At 39.8% G+C, this 23,229-nt stretch overlaps 1 protein-coding gene across 7 annotated transcripts in view; it reads left to right on the top strand.

The window, feature by feature from the left end:
- The window catches only part of IPCEF1 (interaction protein for cytohesin exchange factors 1), an 88,319-nt gene extending 65,536 nt beyond the window's left edge, over positions 1-22,783 (top strand). For 6 of the 7 annotated variants that reach the window (XM_030021954.2, XM_030021952.2, XM_030021951.1 and 3 more), the window contains 3 exons: positions 4,162-4,531; positions 13,660-13,850; positions 17,268-22,783. In XM_030021954.2, the coding sequence (XP_029877814.1) occupies positions 4,162-4,531; positions 13,660-13,850; positions 17,268-17,468 (762 nt within the window). In that variant the 3' untranslated portion in view covers positions 17,469-22,783. The remainder of the gene's footprint in view (positions 1-4,161; positions 4,532-13,659; positions 13,851-17,267) is intronic. The other variant, XM_041125253.1, reaches the window with a different exon arrangement.
- Positions 22,784-23,229: the final 446 nt, after the last annotated feature.

Raw genomic sequence — 23,229 nt, 5'->3', positions numbered from 1 at the left:
AGTTGTGTAACGTTAATCACCATAAAACAATCCACCTGGCACTCGGGGGGGTGTGGTGTTCACCGCTGTGTAAAATGTGAGTCCTTATTGCCTGTATTAACTGTAAGTTAAATGTGGCTGAGTGGCTATAAATATCAGAGAAAATAGGAACCTTGACAATACATCTCCAAGAGTTATTCTGGGCCGAGGGCTGATAATGAAGCATCTTGAATTTTATATCTCAGTGGCTTGCCTTTAAGAAGCTGTAGATGTCTTTTCCGTCTGCTCACCTCTGAGTGAATGCCTGCATTTTTCCAGATGATGAGTTTTAAACAGGTGCTGTTTTTTAGCTTTCTGTTTTTCTGGCTTCCTGCTGCTTGTCAATCTGTTACTGCAGAGGCGATCTCCGGTTGTCTCCTTCCCATATGCTCTTCTTGAAGTGCTGGTTTCCACGTTTTAGCAGGGGACACGTGGGAGGCAGGCAATGGTGCAGGTGCCGAGGTGTCCTGCTTCCTCAGCCTTTCCCTTAAAGGTTATCTTTCCTCCAGACTTTACCTCTCAGCTGATTTCCTTTCTCCTCATCCCCAGCTTAAAATCCCTTCCCCCATGGACAAAGATTAGTGTCTCCTGAGCAAATTTGTCATCTTTTCACTCCAGAATTGGACACTGGAATAAGCTCCAGCTACCACGGGTCTGCCCTGTGCTCAGCTTGCTTATGTGGTAGATAGGAACAGTTAGGTACCAATGCAGCTGTGATTGACTGCAAGTCAGAGCCTTCTTTTAAACACCTGACTTAATGCCCTTTTCCCTTCTGGACAAGTACTGGAGCAAGAAAACCACTGGAAGGATTGGGAAAGCCAGCTTCTACTGGAAGGTCAATTCTAGGAGTGGAGCTCTTGGTTGTCTCAGGGAAGGCTCGTTAAACATTGCTTGGTGCCTGTTTATTTGATGTGGAGTTTTTGAACCAAGCCATGAGGTCCCAAACATGTGATGAATTTGGGTTGATACTCTGTGGATACACCACTTTTGGAAGGCCTGCTTGAATCTTTTCAGATTGCTACTGGAAGAGACACTCAACCTGGAAACCCAGCCCAGCATTAAGAATGCCGCAGGCATTGACTAGGGTTCATTTCTTTTTATTATTTTTATCTTTTTTTTAAAGTTGTACTTCTTCCTCCCGAGTGCCAAAGAGATTTTGCAAAATAGGAATTAGGAGCTATGGACATTTTGGAAAATCAAACCAATGTTGTCTTAAGCAGAAAGGTCTCCAAATTTCTTGAGATCAACTCCAAACTGAAAACTATTAGTCTGGAAACTAATAGCCAGCCAGGTGCAGGCTCTGTTACGTGTCAGAGCAGCAAATATTTTGCTGTACTTCTAGCACAAAGTTTTCACTTGCTGTTCTGTTCTCTGCTGACCCAAACCATTTTGAAACTTGACAAAAAAAAAAGTAGTGATCATGAGCTTTCTATGTTTATGCATGCTTTGGGTACTGTGGAAGAAAAAAAGCAAGTGAAGAACAAGTAAATTTTAACATCTGTAGGACAAAAGTTGAACTGACCATCTGCATTAATTTCTCCACATGTGAATGGATTTATAGTTCAAAAACCAGCAGCTATGTTGAGAATATACATTGCAGCAGTCCCAAAAGAGCAGTTGAGGTGTTTCATGGTGATAATTTTTCTCTAAAAAAATGCCTAGAGACTCATTGATCTCCAGTGGAATCCTTATGATCTGCTGGCTCGAGCATCTGCTTTTTAAAATGTCCCCAAATGGAGACTTATAATTATATGGATGATTGCAAAACTTCCAAAGGAACGACTCGAGGAAGTTAGGTAAACATTTGTCATGCCAAAGAAAAAAACCACCATAACACATACGTAGAGAAAAAGAAACATATTCTGGCAGTCATCTTTATTCTCACCCACAATTTTTTATTTAACGCACAATTAAAATGAAAATAAAGATATATTCCACTCAGTGAGGCACAGTTTTTATTTCAGTGGCACTTTCTTTTGCATGGACGCGTGCCAGAGAAATAGAGGTGAGATCTAACATCTTTCTTTCCTGTCTTAGAACAACTGAAATTAGACCATCCACACCATGTGAGCGAGAGCTTTTACTGTTCAGTTGTTCTGCTTGGCTGTACAAATGCTTCAACAATTTGTCTTTGCAATAGGAACTCTTAGGTGAAATGCTTCAGGTCACCTGTATTCCCAAGGGTGGTTTTATCACTCGTACATGTAGTTTATGACAATATCTTGTCCTTTGCTTTAGGATGCATTTGTGAAGGTTTCCTTTTTAAAAACAAAAATCCACCTGAAACACAATGTTGTACTTTGTGTAATAGGAATATAAATGAAGTCTTGTCCCACAGTGTTTGGGACAGTCTTGGAGGAATGGCTTTGAAAATTTACAAAAGTGAAGAAAGTGCTACAAACAAATGGTGCCCCACAATGTGATATTGGTCCTCCTCATCTTCTGAATTTATTTGTAGCTACATTATACAGCTAGATTAGAAGCACAGGAAGGCAAATTACTTTGCTTTTTTAAATGTAAAAAGGAAGTAGTATACATTACAGCAACACTGAATTGCAGAGGTTCATGTATCATAATCCAAAATATTGTCACTCTTGGTTTGGTTTATATAAATACATCTTATTTCTAGTTTACCAGGTTATAAATAAGTATTCCAGGCTAGTCTCTTTATTGTGTTTGCAGCTTGTCTGGGTTTCCCTAGCAACACTTTCTCAGCAATTTTCAATACTTCCAGTCTATTTATCATCTGTTTTAATCCTTACACAGATCTATTCTACATATGTATTGAGAACAAAAACTTGCCAGAATTGTGGTCCATCAAGTTTGGTATTCTGATTCTGGCATTGGCCAATAGCAGATGATTTGTAGGAGGAGTAAATTTCTGCAGTAGCAGATACAAGAAATCTGGCGTTCGTATCATGATGATCTCATCACAGTTTCTAATAGTTTCTAAGAACTTCACTATAAGGCTTTGTCTCCCCTTGTCTTCCATTACTTTATTACTGTCAATTAATCCTCCTCTGGGTATTTGTATGTATATTTGTGTATGTATTACTTGTGTATTTGACTCTCTTGGCTCATTTTTTCAGTGGTATTTGGTGGTTAAGAAGCAGACTAGTGCTAAATCTTCTTGTGTGAGTTGCTTTTGGTGACCAGATAATAGTACAACTCAATCAATGTAAACACCTACTGTAGACAAAGACCTGGGCACCTATTTGCTTGTCTGGGAAGCTAAATACTTTTCAAAACTGTTCTTTCTCTCAACCTTTCTTTCCAAGGAATTGTGCATCTATCATACCCTCTCTCATTCAACTCCTAGCTCCTAATGATGACTGTTAGATGTCTCTGAGACCTCTCTGGTTGTATGCGCTCTTGTCGAGGCAGGGTGACAAGTACAGTATGGAGGGCCTCTAGGATGTCTTAATGATTTCTGATGTGTTTCTAGTGAAGTTTGGGTCCCTTTCTAGATTCATGGGCTGAAGGATGAATCTTAGCAGGTGAACGAGCAGCACAAATCTTATACCATTCCCCTTTTCCTGCCCTCTGCCCCATGACTGTTTTTTTATTCCACCATTAACTTGCCATCGTATTACCTATCAGCCTTCTTGCCTTGGTGAATGAGTAGTCCCTTGAATGGACCAGGTAAAATGCTTTTGTGTGCTAAGGTCAAGGTACATCAGTGCTTGGGCCCATTTCTGTCTATCCGTGGTTATGGCATTGGTGTATTTATTGAATGCTTCAAGACAACTTCATGTTCAATGGCTAATTCAGAGTTTCTCTTCTGCACTCTTGGTTAGACCAATAAAGCGAAGACAAAATAAAAAGTGAACATGAGTGTGAGACCTAGCATGGAAGGCTACATTCAACACAATATTTTTCCTTGGTCTTTCATTTCTAGGCATTGTCAGGTTTTTATGTTTTAGCTCTGGCTTCCTTGTGGCTTAGTTTCTGAAGTTGCTGCTCTGTAGGAGATTGGCTGCCATACCTCAGGCTTGTTTGGATGGATAAGTAATCAGATTACATCAATTTTTGGTCAGTTAGCGTTTCAGCTGCATATCTATAACATGTAGAACCTAGGAACAGGAATAAATTGGAAATGTTTTTTCTCCCCCCCCCCCCCCCCCCAATTTGTTTTCTGCAAAGCAGGATCAGCAGAAATCTTCTTTCACCTCGACTCTGTCAAGTGAAGCATCTTGTTCTCTCTCCTCTCCTGAAAGCACTTTCAACTCCCAAGAGTCATCTTCTTCCTTGACATCCAAAGTGGTTTATTCCGAGAGGCAGTCCTGGCTTGACCTAGTTAACAGCTCTGCCACAGAAGAGGGTGATCAGCCTTTAACTTTCTGCGTACAGATTCAGTCTGATGAGCCACCAGAAGCAGACTGTGGAGATGCAGCAGAAAACCAAGAGGGCCAGCTTTCCAGACCCAGTGGTGGATCCCAAAACTCTTTTTTAGGTCCGGATACACATTGTCTAGCTGTGCCAGATGCAACAGGACAGAGATCACTAGCCAAAGGTGAGCTAATGAGAGGAGATTTTTGTCTGCAGAGCCATACAATGTGGAACTTCAGGGGTTTTCCTCAACTTCCTTTCCCCTTCCCTCCTTTATGTTCTCCACTGAAGAGTTTTCCAGTGGCACACCATTTATAACAAACGTTTGGCTTATTGCACATTAAATAGATAACCTAGTATCTAATTGGTAAGTATCTTTACAGCTTTTCTCAAATTTTACCTATATGTTAAGATCATAGCCTCTGTATAAAATCCTAATATAGACATATTTTTATTAGCTTGCTTTATTTCAATGCAGCTGTCTTTTATTAGTTAGGATTGAATGCAAATTTTAAAAAAGTGTGTCACAGAACTGGCACCTTAAGCAAAATGGCTTATGTAGGAAGTAGTTAACATGGGGTAGAGTTAGGTCAATCCAATTTTAAAAATAAAAGCAGTTGCATTTAGTTCCAGTACATATTCCCTATTTGTTTCATTGAGCTTCATTGTAATCAAGAGAAAACTGCAATCCTGAATCAGAAAGTCCATTAAGACTGGATTTTGTTTGAGCAAATGTGAATCTGCATAGGTATCCTCCTACTGAAATGTACTGCTAAATTAAAAAGGTGGCATAGTTCCAGAATGTGGTCATTGTTACTGTTAATAACTCTCCTGCCATAGCGAGGCAATGTGTCTTGCCTTTTGAGCAAAGCTGCTTCTTCCTGCATCAAAAGCAGCTGAGAAGCGTGAGGCATTTCTGGCCTCTGAATATACTGAAATGAGAAGATACTCAGCATTCTGCCTAAAGAGCTAATACATAAGGAAGCAACAATGTTCTTGTGCATCAGCTCTGCCCATGATTCCAAATCCTTATAAAGATTTGAAGTGAGTACTTTGTTGCTGAAAGATCAGTGTTGCCTCAGTACAATGCAAAACAAAGGTGCATCCAAAAGCTTAGGCTGAAGGTAATGCAAAGATGGAAAGAAACAGCACTGGACTCATTGGGAACTTAGGGTATTTCTCTGTAGGTGAACTTGGCACTGATGGAAAAATGCTAGTATAAGGCACATTAGTTACATTGTCAGTCTCCCAATTGTTTTACAAATATCAACAGTTAGCACCCCTTTAGTTTGTGATGTTTTTCTAATTTTACAAAAAAAAAAAAAAAAGGAAATTGAGCGAAGTCCAGATTTTAGCAAAAGTGAAAATTAATTCAGCGTCTTTTGCACTCCACTTCATTATCCATCTTCTAGGCTGCTCTGCTAGAGACTTCTGTAGCAATGAAGATTAGTAAGAATTAAAACCGAGAGCAAGCATATGTAGTAATTCTATGTGGCGGAAAAGAGTGGATGTCTTGAGAGAGTTACTGTGGAATCTAATTCCCATAAGCTCTGGCTCTGCAAGTAATGAAAAGGCTGAGGCTGGCAGAAATGGCGTCCCTAATGAGAATGTCACAAAGATGTAGTAAATGCATTGCTTTCTGTAATTTTACCTTCTGGGTTAAATTTGACTAAGTAATGCCTTTGGGAAACATTATTAGGTACTTCCATGTGAATTGTTGGAGTATAGGTCATATATGGCATGGTGTCTTATAGATCCTGTTGAGCAAGATTCAGTGGTTGCTCTTCAGAAATCCAAACTCTTGCTTAGAATATGTTACTCTGGTATTGTCAGCAATCCTGCAATAATGCATAGGTTAATGCTTTCCATCATAACTGTAAGGGTGACAAGTACTTTTATGGATGGTCATAGAATTAGCATGACACATTCATAATCCATTAAATCATAGTTCAATAGGCCTAATAATACTAGCCAATAAAAATGGGATTAAAATGTAAATCAAGGTACATTTTGGTATATTTCTGCTATTTGCAAGGCAGTTTAATTTTCCCCAAAATATTCCCGGGGAAATTAATTCTTCCGTTGCTCACTGCTTAGCTGATGGCCAACCCTGATTGCAGAACACTTCCATCCTAACCACACCAATGATCTCTGATGGAACTCCAGAAATAGATCATTTCAATGAAACAGTCACTATGGAAACTGTATAACCTCACTAGTTACTGTCTGCATCATAACCCATTGTTGAGCAAGTAAGATGTACACCATACACACATTTTTCTTTCCTTTATCAGTCTGCATATTATGGGGAGGGGATGGAGAGTGTTGGCATGTGGGGCCCTCCCCCACAATGGCCATTGAAAAAATAAATGAAATAATTTGCAAGGAGATTAGTTAAGCTACTTCAATTTGAGAATGAGGTAGAAAAAAAGGATTAACGTAAAATAGCAATTCAGTTCCAAATGGAAGTTACCAAAAAGGATGCAATTCTGATTCTGTGGCTTATCCCCCAAGAATTTCCCCCTCCAACTAGTTGATAAGGATGTGCACAAATACTGTGAGATTAATTCAAATTGTGGGGTAAAAGCTAGCTGCAAACCCTCATGATTTACAATAACGAGTGAGAACACCCTTGTTATCTGATGCGAAACGAGAATGCATACCTCAATACAATCCATATTATTTGCTTTACAATGCTTCTGAATAGTGCATTTCTGACAGCTCCTCATGTTTCAGAGTGATGATACTGCGTCCAGGAGGAGACAGGTCCATCTTGCATTGGCATCTGTCCTGGAAGTCCATGTCCCATGTGTGTAAAACCGGCCCTGTTGTTATCAGACCAACTGTGTGGTCTTTGAACCCACTCCCCCCAGTGCCTTCATGTGTGTCCATGCTTTCTTCTTCTCCTTGTGAGGATAGAAAAAAACCTGTTGCACACTCTGCTTTATGGCACATTCTGCTTTGTAAAACTGTGAGTAATTTTTGGTTGTAGCTGATAGCAGCCTTGAGCTGAGGTGAAAATTTTGAAGAACTGAAGGGTACTTTTCTTAGCAAAAGTCAGAAATAGAGGCCAATGTGAGAAAAGTTGGTACCTAGAAGGAAAAAATAGTAGCTGTGACTTTGTGGGAGGAACTTATCATGAAAATACAAAAATAGTGAAGAAACCTCAGCGATGAGCTAAACAATGAAAGAAAAGTTTTTCAGAGATAAATGGATGAATCTCTGCAAGAGAAACTACAGATTCAACTAAATGATCACAGATTATTCTTTCAGTGAAAATTTATGTAATTAAACCTGCTAAGCAACTGTAAGTGTCTGGTGCAAGGAGCTCTACCATATGGTATTTTTAATGACCTTTCCAGCCACTCTTAGTGGTGTTATGACCATTCTCAGCCTTAACTTTCAGCGCTGATTACTGGGAAGAGGTTACATACCAGAGAGTAATACAAAGGTACAAAAAGGGAGAGTTTAACAGTTTTCTCTTTGAAAGGAGATCAGCATTATGTTTCCATTTACTTTGTGGGAATATTCAATACTTCTGTGTTGCAGTTTGCTACATGCACAGTGACAAAGGATTCAAAGCTGCCTGAGACACAAAGAAACTGAAAGGTAAACAAGAAAGGGTTGAGAATACAAACAACAATCTGGCTACGTGCTCTGTATCCAGAAGCTGGCCTTGCCCTGTCCGGGATGGCTAGACACGCTCTGCAGCCAAACTCCATCCTTTGTATTTCTTCTGGCAACCACTGGAACAAAAAGTATCTGACCATGACACACCACCATCATCATCAAAAACTATGATAATAAAAGGAAGCCACAGAAACTGAGAGATTACTATGAGAGAACAGGAATGTGTTTTTGTATTTATTTCGGGATCTTCTACTATAGCAATAACATCCTTCTTCCTTACATTTTCTGAGGCTTTTATGATCATGTGAAGTTAACGTGTCTTGGCAAGGAATTCTTATGGTACCACTTCTGGTTTATTTACTTTACCTTAGCTCACAGTAGCCAGTAGAAGATCTGGTGTATGCTGATATTTTGAAAAACCTGGAAAGATTTTCAAATACCACTTGAATTTTATCAGGGTTGGTTTTGTGGGAAGGAGTTGGTTAAGTAGGAGCTGGATGCATTCGATTCCTTCTTTTCTCAGAACTGACATCCTCTTCCCCTCTGGAGTCTGCCTGTGCCAGTAATAGTCAGAACAGATCCTCTGGTGTGCTCTGGCCCCTTTGTTCCTTCTGCAAAAGTTACAGAAAATAGCTAGATCGTGGCTGAGACTAGCCAAGAAGTATGCCTATGGTGAGAACAACTGTGTAAAGAAACAACTGTTTGAATTATTATTTTGTTTCTCATCAAAAAGGCTTTAGAAATCACAGAAAACTAGGGTGTTAAGATTTTCCGCACTCTCTGAAAAAGAGATACTTATTTGTATTGTTTCCAGTTCAGTCACAGTTTGTTAGAATGCCATCTCTTACTGCTGAGTCCACTATAGAGTCAAGAGCATCTAATCGCTGGTGATAATGTAATTTTCCTGTTATTTTCTCCCACTCTCTCCTACCTTTAGTTCTGCATTTGCCAGTGAGGAGTTTGCCTAAGCTATGCCCTCCTAATTCAAATATTTCCTGTATTTTCTGTTCTGTAGTTATGTGGAAAATGGGATTTCCCCAAGGTGTCATCATATTCCCATTGAAAAGTCTACTACCTCTATGGAGAATGGATGGGGGGGTGGGTAGGTAGGTAAGGACAAAAGCGGTTTATGATTTTTTTTTTCCTGTGTTCTCCCCAGCCTGGCTGTATATGTTGTCCCATTGGCATCAATAGTTTTGGCAGAATCAGACGTGCTGGCACAGCTACAAGAAGCTCGTAAGAGTAGGAAAGGCAGGAGGAAGATGTAGATTTTTTTTTTTTTCCTGAGATTAATACACAGTTGGAGAGCTGTGAGATCTCAGAGAATAGAACAAGTATTTACATTTCAGCTTAGATTTAGTGAGGTATGTTCTGTTGGAGGTGGTTTTCAATGCAAAATGCTCTTTCTGCCAAACATTGCCATTTTCTATATCTTTACCTCAGGGAAACAATCAGCTTGATTTTTCACAGCTGCTTTTTGAAAAGTTCTGGATAATTTCACTTTTGCAGGCTTAACGAGCATTAAAGTTGAGATTTGAGGCAGGCTCCTGTATTGCTGCTCCAAGGTGGGGGGTCTCAATACTTTAGTGTCTCCCACCTGTGGCAAGTTGGCCAACAGGAAGGTGGAAGCTGAAAATTGAAGAGGTGAAGAGCTGGCGTGTTGAACCTCTGGCAGCTTGCTCTGGTCTGTGATATCTCTGTTTAGAGGGAAATTCCAGATAAGTGGCATCAAGCCACAAAATTGTGTTTTACTTCTCGTGAAACAGAATTTATCAGAAGCTCTGACTTGCCTGAAATATTACTTTATTTTCCTCACCCCGACTTAGAAGGTCTCTTTCTCTTGAATGTTAAAATATCTCAGGGCAGAAGTTCCCTTTTTCTCAGGTCACTGCTGGCTCTCTTCCACTTTCCCCACTGCAGAGTCTGACAAAGTTAAAAGAGCTATGCAATACTACAGAATTTTTCCAGGAGCACTATAAAGCTTTAGCAGGCTGTAAGGCTTGTGAGTGAAGGGCATGGTGCAGGATCCCAGGAAGACTGATCCTTCCAGTGGCATGACTCAACAGAAGGCCTTATCGTTTATACTGCCAAGGGAAGGGAAAAGTGCACAATGCACATGTTCTGCTGTGTGCATGTATGCGCTCATAAATGCACACAATATGTAATATCCTTCCACTGTTGCTGTTTGTTCCTTACTACTAATCCCTCAGTAGGTCCTGAGAGAAAAATAAGTGTATTTTATCTTTAAAATAGGATGAGATAAAGAAGTGCTGTAGTAGCATTTCAGTTTGCATGCCTGAAACAGAAAGTGCTTAGCTTCAAGAGTACTGGTGGAAGAGATAACTTGCAATATTATATTTTGAAGTGACTTGGAATGTGCCTGATGTTAGCTGTGTGACCCAGCTGGAAAGACTCACTCCAGAGCAGTGCTAGTGGGGCCCAACCTGTCCATGTTATTAAGAATTTTTGCCAGCGGAATATATCCATGATTATAAACCTTCAGAGGTTAACAAAGCTCAGAGTAGGGGTGGTATATTTATCTTTAGGAGGCTGACACAGACAATCTGTTCATTTTTACACCCGGGCCTCTGCTTGCATACTATGTGGTTTTGCATAAATTTTTACTTTGTGATGGAAAGCAAATATTTTGTAACAATTCAGTAGTATAGTCTAGACAGCTGAGGTTTTATAGGAGGAATCCAAATCACTGAAGCTTAAGAATACAGAACTGGTAAATGCCTGTGCTTCTGTTAGAGACTTGCTCATCTGCAGGTCAGTGATCTGACTCCAGGTGCAAGGGAATTAAGCAATACCAAGTTCTGGGAAAATGCGCTGTGAATGTTTGAATCTGGAGAAAAAGTCCAGTCTGTGGTTAAGCCTTGAGTCACTTTGCTTTCTCTCTATCATTCAACCTTAATTTTCTCTCAGGTGTTTTGTGGGGGAAGCGTAGTGCTTGCTTTGTTTACTTTTGTGGCACTAAAAGGTTTGTGAAATACTGTAATGCACCATTGTGTGAGTGAGGAGAGATATATTTTCTTATCTCAAATCATCTTACTGGGCTTGTTAATTTATTGCTAGACATAATACCTCTCCTCTTCCTCCATTACCTCTACCCCTTTCAGATGTACAGCATCAATCTAGTGTGTTCAGTGGCAGCTTCAAGCCTGCACGCAAAATGTGGGCTTTTGCTTTCTGAGCTTGGCTCAGGGGAACTCAGGACATTGAAGGTGAAAGTCCAGATAGGTATCAGACAGTCTGGCCTCAATTTATAGAGGTTTATTGGCAGGCATACTCTTTGTCAATAGCAACAGTATCTGCTTCTATACAAAAGCACAATATTAAGATACTGTTTTGTTATTTTTTAACTGTTGTGGGAGAAGTTCACTGCTCATCAATGTAAACAAAGATAGAGGCAAAAGTACTGTATAACTCATATCCGGCTCTACACAGCCTGTAGTTTTCACTCACCCTTGTTTTCCAACTGTTTCCTGAAATCCCGTTTAGCTGCTTTGCTGTCACTCCCTTTATCCACCCGACCTGAAGAATCTGGCACATTCCCTTCCCCCTGGAATTACCTGACCCTGATCAATCTTTTGGGCATGGGAGTGGTGGAAGAATAAGAAATGAGAGAGGAGTTTATGGTTCCAGTCTTGAAAGAATGCGGGAGCTGAGTGCACGCTGCTGGTCAAGTGCATCTTCTGGGAGCCTTTTGCTGGGCTTTTCTGACTTTGCTTCCATCGTTTTCTGTGCTGAGTATTACTGTCCTTACCTTCACCCACAAGTGCACAGAAGCATGGAAGAGGAATGTTCAGTGAAGGTATTTTCTCATGCTAGCTGCTTTTTAACCCTTTTAGGACACTGAGGAGCATCATGAGTTAGCATCAAAAAATATCTGGAGCAGGGACCTTATGTTGCCCGTGGCTTGACTATTTTTTAAAGTTGCTGGACAGGATCAATGCAAATTTTTTTTGCTTCTTATATACTCTTTCCTGGATATCTGATAAAGGTCAATTTATCTCTCAAAGTGATACTGTGTACGATCCTGATGGGTGATGACTACAGTAGAGCTGAGCCAGTTCTGTGCAGGAGCTGGCTAATGAAACAAACAGCTGCTTCATCCCAAGAAAGTAGGCAGGAAGCTAGTTATAATTACGAGCCTCATGGCATACTACTGCCGTGTATTTCGCCTTACACTTGCATTTTTTTCCTATTTCCTGCAGCTTGGTAAATATACAACAGTTCTGCTTTTCCTCCCCCAACACTGTACCAATGTTGGAAGCTATATTTAGTTCTTGTCAAGTTACAACAGGCTTTTTATAATCACAAAGTAGTGAAAAAAAGGCCAGCAACACAGTGAAGGCAAATATTTGTAGCATATCACAAACCTTTGTTGTAACCTAAATATTTAGAAAGAACAAGGGTGTAGGAGGATGCTGTAGTTGTTAAAACATGGAAAAGATAAGGAGTAGCCTCCTAAACGTGCTGACATGTTGGAGAAGTCTTTTTGCGGCATGAGTGAGCAAAAGGACTTATTCCTTTTGTTCAGAAAATGTTTGCTGGCTGAAGATGATTTAGAAAAGTCAATGTTTAACTTTTCATTTGAAGAAGTGTCCAGCCAGTTTGACTGGCACATGGAGAACTGCAGCTGAGAGAAACCACCACCACTATCCCCAGTGAAATAAAAACAAATGTTATCCCAGTGGATCTTGAGGGACTTATTAGCACCCTGAAAACACCAATAACTTAAGATTTTCCTTTAGCAACCACTGAAGTAGAAAAGCTTGCAGTGTGGACTGAGGGACAAGCAGCAAGTTGTGCAGTCTGTTGCTGAAAATGGCCTTCTGCCAAAATGCCCCTATATATGCCTGGTACATTTTTAGTTTCTGACTGCTCATTTTTAAGTTGTTTTATTCTGAAAAATGCTTTTGCTTCAATTTTTGTCTTATTTTATGCTATTTCATTCTCAGCTGTTTACTAGCTTTTCCTTTCTATCATGGAAAATGGTGCTGCAGCTTGGGAGCCATCAGAATAATTAAGGTGGAGATAATCAAGGGTTTGTTGAGAGGCATCACAAGTAAATTCTGTGCTGCAATCTATGAAACTTAGGGGTTAGGCATCAGGTGCCTGAAGGGCTCCTGCTTTAATCTGTTTTCTAGGGATCTTCTCTTGGGGCCCCTGAAATGTTCCTATGTTTCATTTTATTGCTCAGTTTTTTTAAACTCTGGTTTCAATAATTACCAAAACCTGGCAATGAATCAGTATGCCAAATACAATTTGACCTGTGAGTTGCCAGGTAGAAATGTAATTCACTGTGTGCAGCATGTAGGGAAGGGTGAATGGGTGTAGATGCTATCAAAGTTGTTTTCATTCAAATGTAGCATTACTGACACTTTCAAAGTCTGTGATATATTCAGAGCATTAAAGCACCACTCAATCAGTGGAAATACATGCTCGTATCTGTTTGGATCACGACCTGATTCTTAAAAACATTTGAGTTTGGTAGTATGTCTTTCTCATATGTGTTATTACCCTATAAATTACCCTAAAAATTGCCCTTGATTTTAACGCTAATACCATTACTTTTTAATTTGGCTAAGAGCCTTCCTGATAGCTGAACTTAACATTTCTGCTATCTGCTTCCACTTGCACATTCTCATACCCAATTTATTCTTTTCTTTGCAGATCAGGAAAAATGTGATGATGATGAGATGGAGCGACTTTACAAGTCATTGGAACAAGCAAGCCTGTCTCCCATTGGTGATCGTCGGCTGTCAACAAAGAAGGAGCTTAGGAAGTCATTTATCAAACGCAGCAAAAACCCCTCCATTAATGAGAAACTCCACAAAATTCGAATGCTGAACAGCACGTTAAAGGTGAGGTCGCAGAGCTAGCCAAGGAAAAGCCCGAGAGAAAGAAACAGTTTGGCTGAAAAAAGAAGGAAGCCTAGACTTCAGCCAAACTCTAATTACATATTAACTTAAAGCCCCAGAGAATTTGGTTAAGTTTTTGAAATTGTTTTTTTACTTCATTCTGAATACTGATCTGTGTTTTGTTGTTCAATTTGAACTGGAAGCAAAGGCAATAGTTCAGAAGGGACTCTTCTTGCAGAAGTTCCAGCCCATTTGGAAAATTTAATAAAGAAAGCTTCTCTTCGTTAGCTGGAAAACTTGCAAGCTCAGCTGAATGCACTAAACAGGGGAGCCTTAAAAAAGGAAGAGCAGACAAAGTATGTTGATGATAAAGGACATGAAAATGACCCTGAGCCAAAAAAAGTTTTCCTTATGTGATTATTGGAGAATGTACAGGATGTGCCAAAGCTATTGTAAAGACCTCCTGTAACTAAAATATTTTTAATAACAAAAGCATCCTGCTTTTATGTTGGAAATGTACCATGAACTGGAGGGGTGGAGGGGTTCAGGGGACGTTCCATGAAAGGGCCAGTAAATCTGTCTGGAATATGGGGATTTATGAGGTTGTTTACTCGCCAGCATCAAGTGTCACAGGATTTCAAAGCCTGCTTCTGAATGGTACCAAGGGAAACAGAAAGCTTAACCATACAATTTAAATTGTAAGGAGAAGAAAGAATAAGTGCAAACCTGGGGCTTCACTTGTTTCTTTTTATATGCATTAGAAGCAGGAATTGAGTATCTTGTTTCAAGTGTGTATATTTGGCTTCAGGCACTGTAAGCTGGAGAAATGCCTGTAAAAAATTCTATCAGCACAATCATTGATTTGACTATTAGTTGCAATGGGAGGCTTGGCTTTGGCACCCTGGCCTGTGTTAAAATTCCTGAAGATACAGTTGAAAAGGCAAGTGGGAATATAGGCATTCTGACTGGCTCCATATGAGACCTGGTGCAGTATCTCCTCAGTATCAGAGTCTTCAGTGACATGGTACTGACTATAGCAGTATTCACCTGCATCAGCAATAAAGTAAGCCCAACATAAAGCAGAAAGTTTGTTTAAAAAGTATGTCTATTTTACGGGACAGGAAGCTAAATATAGAAACATACTGCAAAGTTTTCCCTGGTAGAAGCCTCCCTAGTAAATCTAAGAACCAGTTAGGACAAAATGGAGTTCTATCTTGTGGGACAATCAATTTCATTAGTATGGAGCTGAATGGGAGCCTTACTGCCAGACATGAGCAAGGAGGACAGCTTTGCATTGATTTAGCACGAGAGTATTGTATAAGTTGTGACGAGCGGTGTTTAAAACCTTAGGCTTGTCTAACACTTGTATTTAATATGGAAAAATCATTTTTGGAGTGTTCATAATGTATAAAACGTGTTGATCTTTTTTTGCTTTCTTCAAACTAAGAAATTGGAGTATTGACAAGACAAATATAGCACAGACATTTTCTCACAGACACAAACAGAGTTCTATACACAGCAGTGTTTAAGTTAGCCTGTCTGAAAGGCAAATGCCTGCAGTAGGAAAGTGGCATATTCTTTGCATCAGTGGGATTATGTGGTTTTAAAGTCAATTTTCTTAACGTATAACATGAGATGTGAGGTTATTGGAAATGATCTATTGGAAATTTAAAAATCAGGAGAGTTTTGCATCTGATTCATATTTACTCTGCTTTAATTAAAACCCTATTAGTTTGAGAAGTGATTTATGCAAGATTCAGTGCAATTTGAATCATGCTTTGGATAGCTTGGAAGAGAGGGAAGCTGTGTGCAAACGCATCACAGGCTTAATGAATGCGGGAAATAGATTTAATGGTACAGGAAAAATTCCATGGCATGGCTTTTTGCCACCAAATTTGTCTGCTGGAAATACTCTTCTCTCCCTTCTACCTCCCTATCTCCTCTTCTTCTCTTAGGTTAACTGCACACACCTCTGCATCAATGCCAGAAGCCTTCTTACAAGGGCTGGCACTAGGTCTTGAGGGCAGGACTTGTGTAAACCAACACTTGAACAAGCTTTTGTGTTTAAAAAGCGGCTCAGGCATCACAGGAATTAGAGTAGGTGATAGTTCATTAGAGTAGTAGTGGGATATGGATATCCCAGCAGCTGATTGCTACTATCAGGAAGTGTCATGAGTGTGCGGGAGTATTTTCAAGGTATTTTCAAGGCAGCCACTGGCATGGAGTGTCCTTGGGCTTGATGAAACTGGTGGCAGCAGGAGAGGATAGTTAGAACTATTCCACTGCTTTCACACACAGACCGAAGGGGGATGGAGACAGGTAAAAGCAGTAAAGGTTTGTTAGTGCCTCCATTAAGAAATTGTAGCTGCTAACTAGGGCTTCTCTATCTTGTGGTCCACTGCATGGATAGGCAATAAGGGCTGGAAAAGCAAAATGGTTTGTTGTGTCAGAAAGTGTGAGGGCATCGGTGAGTATAAATACCTGAAGGGAGGGTGTAAAGAAGACAGAGCCATGCTCCTTTCAGTGGTGCCTGGTGTCACGACCAGAGGCAATGGGCACAAACTGAAACACAGGAGGTTCCCTCTGAACATCAAGAAACACTTTTTTAATGTTGGGGTGACCAAACACTGGCACGAGTTGCCCAGAGAGGCTGTGGAGTCTCCATCCTTGGAGGTATTCAAAACCCATCTGGACATGGTCCTAGGCAGCCTGCTCTAGGTGGCTCTGCTTGTGAAAGGGGGTTGGACTGGATGACCTCCAGAGGTCCCTTCCAACCTCAACCATAATGTGATTCTGTGACATAAAGGGCCTCAGTGTCCCTATATCAGTGACTGTTCACGTCTTGCCTTTGAACCAGGGTGCCTGCAATATACGGTCTGAGCTGCTCTTGTCTAAAAGTAGAGATCAGATTTAGTAGTAGTAGCTAGTAGCTGGCGGTAGATGTATTAGCAGCCATGTGTGCTCTAGCAAGTCTACTGCTAGTGCACAGATTATATCCAAAATTATTTTCTGTCTAGCTCCCAGAGAAGAAACATTTATAACGTGACCACAGAATAAGTATTTTTTGATGAAAGTTGGAACTGGTGTGAATTGCAGAAATAAATGCTGTTGTGTCTAGTTTAATGCAAGTACTAACTTGTGAGACAGCATAACAATGTCTAATTTTCGCATGAATCTTCTCTCATGAAGTTTTGCTATGAATCCTATAAAATAAAAAATCTACATGAAATCATAATTTTGCCTTCAACTGGGATGAATTTCTGCTGTGGACTTAACTTTGATGATCTACATTCTAAAAATAGGAACAAGTTGGCAGAAGGATGGATAATTCGCCATCTCCTTGTGACATAGACAGTGTTTTTGTTACGGACAATGAGCTTGACAGTTTCTATGGGAAATAACCACTTGTTCTCTTCCTAGTGTAAGGAACATGACCTGGCCACGATTAACCAGTTGCTAGATGACCCAAAGTTGACGGCAATGAAGTACAGAGAATGGAGGAACACAAACATCATGCTGGTCCAAGATATTTATCAGCAGCAGGAGGTCCAGGACATGTCCACAGAGAATAGCGAGGAGCAAGAGATGACTCCACAGCCTATTGCTGAAAGTGCTATCTGAGGCCATGGTTCAATGGTTCATAGCAAGATTTTTCTCCATGGGTCTTCACGTACAGGCACTTTAAACTGCTGCATTTTGAGGTTTGTTTTTTCCAAGTGTTCTGCGAAAGGAAAACAACCCCTTCTCCAAAGCTTTAATTCCTCTTGCAAAACTCATGTCAAAAAGGCAAACCCCTCAAATTAAAAAAGCATGCCTGAACCTGGGCTGCATACCTAAGAAGAGTATTTTATGAAGCAGCAAAGAAATGTTTTTCCATCTTTGGAGAAGTAAATTAAATATGTCCAACTCCTGGAAGTCACAGAACTGTATATGTACTGTATAAATGTGGGATCCTTGGGGTTGTTTTAACCATGTAACTTACTGTTAAAGGAAGCTAAAACAATGCCAACAGGATGTAGTCTACTCTTTACCTTTTTACCCTGTAAGGTAACCTGATGTATGCATTTTCGTCTCTACATTCATTCACTTCCATCACTCTACCAGTTTCAACTGAGTCAATTAGAATAGTAATTATGCATGAGTTTATACTACAGACAGCTGTCAGGCACCCTGTTTGTGCTCTGCCTGACGTTTTATGAGTTTCAAATTTATTTATGGGCCAGACCAAGGTACTGTCTTTCTACATGAAGAAGCAAAGGTCTCAGTGTTTGCTAGCATGTAATTTACTCTTCTGTGAGGCAGCTAATGCTTCAACAAGTTTCAACTTTTCTTATGGACTTGGCAGAATTCCTTGGAAGATTATTTTCTTCTTATTTTTGACGATTGTAAATATATAAGGTACAAGTTCATCCCAGATTCCTACGTAGGAAGATGATCAAGTTCACAAGGCAGAAGCTAAATAATTAAATTCCTGATGTGGACCAGAAAGTGTAAAACATAGCTGCAAATATTTTTGTAAATATATGTCATTTTATGGCTTATATGAATGTGACTATGTACTGTGTATATGTTTTATTTATATATTTATATATGCTGAATTTCCTAATGTAGACAGGCACACATGGACCAGACCCACCTAGCTGAGAGTGCTTACAGGTTGACTTGAAATGCCTCTTTGTTATTTGTTCCATTATGAATCACAGTGATGGCTCTACAACAGAGACTACCCTGGGACATCTGCTATAACTTTTTATTCTGTCTTTCTAGCTTTGAGTTTTAGATGAAGAAAATCTATACAACTTAGGGCAGGAAAATAAGTTTTCTGGGAAGTTTCAGGACTTCCCTTTGGGCAAACAAAAATAAGTATGTTAAGAGGTTTTGCTGCAGGATCGTGACTTTTTGGCTTCATTATGCTCAGTACAAGGTTTGGAGTTTTTGCCTTCCCATCTTCTGCATGTGTATAAATATAAGGAACTTTGCAGAGTGCTGAATTTTGAAAAGCAAGAACTAGCCCATTGTTCTCAAATTAATGCCACTACAGGAACTGTGGCAATCTACACTTCTGTTGGCTATTTTGTAAAGATATTCTTTGTCATTAGTTTTCAACACAGTTTTATCTTTTAAAGCAAAATACACTATACAGATGCAGCCATATTCACCTGTCTTTATACATGATATGTTTTATCATAGCTTGACTGAGAAAACAAAAGTTAATAGTGTTAGTAAGAACATGTGAAATCTTTTCCACCTATGTAGTGATAAGTCTGACTGTTGATTTTGCATTTTTAGCACTCAGCAGCTTTCCTTTTAAAATAGAGACATGAAATTATGTCCCAATGTATCCAAAAATGGCAGTTAAGGCTGTGTTGAGTGTGAGAACTGAGGAGCAGACGGTAAGCTATAAAACAGGAAAATCATCATATGAGCAGTACTAATTCTAAGTAGAAGTTGCTAGAAATTAAGAAAGATCAATAGCTGGTGCAACTTGGTTTAGAGTAATTGTGTCTTAAAAATGGAGCCCATTTAAAGTTTGGGTTTTTTTGGGTTTTTTTGTTTTTTTGGTTTTTTTTTTTTCACTTTTCACCATTCCCAGAAGACCCTTGAACAGGCGACACCTGTGAGTGTCCTGCTCCTAACTGAAATTCCTCAAAGCAGATGTGTACATGGGAGAGGGATAGGCCCTGAATTTGACATGATGTCAATTAACCGCTGAGAGCACACTGAAAATTAGGAGTGGAGGGATTAATTTGCTTGGTCCATCTCAATTTTAACTACCTGGCACTAAATAATTGATAAAAAAATGGAGGTTAAATTGCATGCATATTTTCTCTTGCAAGTAAGAGTTTCTCATGAAACACAGCATGTAAACACCATTTTTCTTCAAAAGCATCTTCACTTAGATCTTAAAAACAAGCACACGCTTAAGTGGCCTGTTGAACTGGGCCAGATGAGTTAGTGCCTTGCAATTTTGAGCAAAGTCCTAGTCAACTCCGTTTGCTGAAGTAGATTTGCACTACACAAAGGAAAGCACTATGTGGCCTGCACATGCTGCGTTGGCTCTTTTCACACTGTGCTTGTATAAGCATATACAAAACAGGTTCCCCAAATATAGAGAAAGAGAACTGTCTTCGGACTGCCTAAACTCTACTATTGGTTTTGACAGATTATGTAGCCTAAAATAGCTTTTAAACTACTCTTTCAGATGGTCAGTAGATACTTATTGTTGAACTATTGAGGTTTTGGAAACCTGCTGAGGATGGGCTGTGTCACCCTCTTAGAAAAGAACAGAAAATTCTTGAATGAGGTTATTTTAATGCAATTATTATTTTAACAAATTTCTGTGTGTTCAAGAAAACAAATGTATGGGTTTTATGCAAGTGCAGTGCTGGGAGTCTATCTCCATTCTCTTCAGCTCCTATTTAGACCCGAAACAAATGGAAAGTGTGGGAAATGTGAAGTGAAAAATTGGAGTAAACCAGGTTTCATTTTCCAGCATTGCTAATTAATGTGACAGTTTTCACCTGGTGCTGAGTTCATCACATGGGCTGTGCAGCAATGTGGAAGCCACAGTTGGAGGAAGAAGTGTGCACAAGCTGACAGCTACAACTGGTGGATGCAGTGGGGAGCCACCTCGGCAGGAGAAACCTGGACAGCTCTCTGCTCAGTGATACTTGGGGTAAATGGTATCTGTTGGTCTGAATTTGGAAGGCCTGCACTATTGACTCATAGCGTAGGGAAACTGCACATCCCTAGTGAATCTCCAAAAGTCTTTAACCATCTGCCTCATGGGACTTGTTTTATGTACTTTTTCAGGAGAAACTGTGTGTGCATGGACAATTATTCCTTCATCAGTAAGCCTTTTGGTATTGGTGCAGTAAGTCCAGTTATGCAGATTTTGGAGTAACTGATGACAATATCTAATTTCAGCTGTTTCTGTAGTCTGTCTCTGGTGGCTTTTCTGGAAACCAAATCTCTCTGCTTTGGTGGTGTAGATGTCACGAGCTACTAGAATGAGGTGGGATCACATTTCCTTTCCTAAGATGAGAGAGGTTTCATGTGGAGACTGTGAATTGTTTCTGCATCTAGTTCTGATGATTTACTCAAAACTGGGTTTCACCTGCAACAGGAATAAACAGGAATAAATAATGTGCTACAACCTCCCCCTCCTCCCCCCCCAATACTTTTCTTTTTGGAGGAAACCTTCATATTGAGAGAAAAGGCTGCTTTGGGACAGCCAAGGAGGAAGGGGAAGAAAAGAGGTGGCATTTGATTTAAAACTATGTAGAATTTCAGAATTTTAAATTACTTCTAACTAGGAAAAATTATGGCCATGCTGCATCTGTTGTGTGAGCCTGTAAGCTTACATGTCTATTACAGATTTAATATAAAAACTTGTATTTTTTAACTCTTAAAGTAGCAAGGGAGTCCATGTAAGCATACTTCTATATGAGGAACTTCATATAATGTGGTTGAAGTTTGGGGTTTGGACTTTTTTGTTGTTTTGCTTTTTTGGTGATGCAGAAGTGACCAATTGCAATGTGGGCCTGGGCTTACTTCATTTATGAGATGTGTCTTTCTGTTAACAGGAAGCCAAAGTGGTTTTCTTGTAGTAGTAGAGCCAGAGACATATTTCCTGTTTTATGTGGGGCATTTTGAAGCAGCAGACATTTAAAACGTCAGTCAGAATTTCCTTGATGGCTTGAAGATTTATCCCATTTTGGTCTGCTGCCACATTCTTGCATTTTTGAAAACTGTCTTTATTATTAACTAAAACAAAAATTGAGGTGAAAAAAGGAAAAGGAGAAACAGAACAGAAAAGCTCTGAGCTAAGATCAGGCCGAAATTCTTGTCTCTGTGCGTAAGGGTAATGGGAGCTAAGCTTGCCAAAAGCTAGGCATTTCAACACTGAAAAAAGTTTGTCAGGTGTTGAGGAGAGTATTACATTCCTTGAAATTTGCTATGGGAAAAGTTCCAAGACCTGTCTGCTCTGGAATAATGAATATTTTTCTGATTTATTTCCTCCTGGTAAAAATCCAAAGGGAGTGGTTTATAAGCTGGCAGAAAGTTAAAAATGAAATAGGCATGTAATTCATTGATAGCTCATCACCCTTGATGTATTACCTTGAAATGATTGACTTTAGATGACTCAGCCTTTAACACAGAAAATCCATTTCTTTGGGAAACCATTGTAGCAGCCACAGTGCCTGAGGCTTTTGTACCCCATCTGACCCACATGAGGTCCATTTTGAGGATGTAAGTGTATGGCATTTCTACAGGGCAAATAGTTTACATCATCACACCATAGCATAGGAACCATGTGAATTCTAACACTCCCTGTGTCCTAGATGCCTTAGGACCTACCCAAATTATTCTGATTCTTGAAGATGCTTATGGCAGTTTTACCTTCTCCCACCTAAAAATGAAGAAAAGAGGATATGAAAACATGTCTCCCACTCTCATGAGAAGAGAAACTAGCACTAGTCTAGCAAAAATTCAGGTAAGTCTATGAAGGTTTAGCAAAATAACTCACCTGGTGAAATGCCATATGTGCATACTAATAGCAGAGCTCTTGTGCAAAGCTTTCAGTGCTGAGGACTGGCCAAAAAGGAGGAATGGGGGTGTCTGTTCCATTACCCTCTGTGTAGACAGGGAAAGCCATGCATAAAGAAATATTTGTAAGGGTATCTGTTAGGCAGGGACAGGGTCTGCAGCACCATGGAGGTATATGGAATCCCAGTTTGGTATTTTATCTGCTAAGTCTATTTTTTTTTTTTTTCCACTGGTTTCAAACTCAAAGCACAATGTTTGCACTCAGCACTGCCTTTTTACTGCTTGTTGCCCACACACGTGACTTGATTTTAATGGAATGATGCACACATCTTGCAGAATGAGAGCCTTATGTTTGCACTTGTCAATTAAACACTGAAATGAGAGAATATTTTGCTCAGCCTTTTTTTTACTTTTCACTGCGGATTTTTCAGCTTACTGCTATATAATAAAATAAGGGTTTGCTGGTTCTTTAAACAAGCAATTTCCCCTTGGGACTAATATTACTGTTAAGTTGAATAATCTGGAACCAGGAAGAGTCAATGACTGGTTTGGCTGAGGAATGCCTTCCACTAGTTGGCAATGTAATTTTTGAAACTGCTGTTCAATTGGCTAATTCTCTTTAATCGGTTGCTGTAGCCACCCTTAAGGAAGGATGGTCTCTTCTGACAGGCGTGGGACATTGCTGGATCTTTTTTTTAGCTCACAGAGCAGGCTGTTTCAAATAAAAGAGGACTGGGATCTTTGCCAAAAGAGTTTCAGTTTAGCTGGACTGGCCAGCCAGATAGCAGCACAGTGAAGGTGTGTTTCCTAAGAAATGAGCTTGTCTAAGGGC

This window comes from Aquila chrysaetos, chromosome 8 (genome assembly GCF_900496995.4).
Source record: "Aquila chrysaetos chrysaetos chromosome 8, bAquChr1.4, whole genome shotgun sequence".
Classification (NCBI taxonomy): domain Eukaryota; kingdom Metazoa; phylum Chordata; class Aves; order Accipitriformes; family Accipitridae; genus Aquila; species Aquila chrysaetos.
Note: the sequence above shows the minus strand (reverse complement) of the source record. Positions and strands in the feature narration are given on the sequence as shown.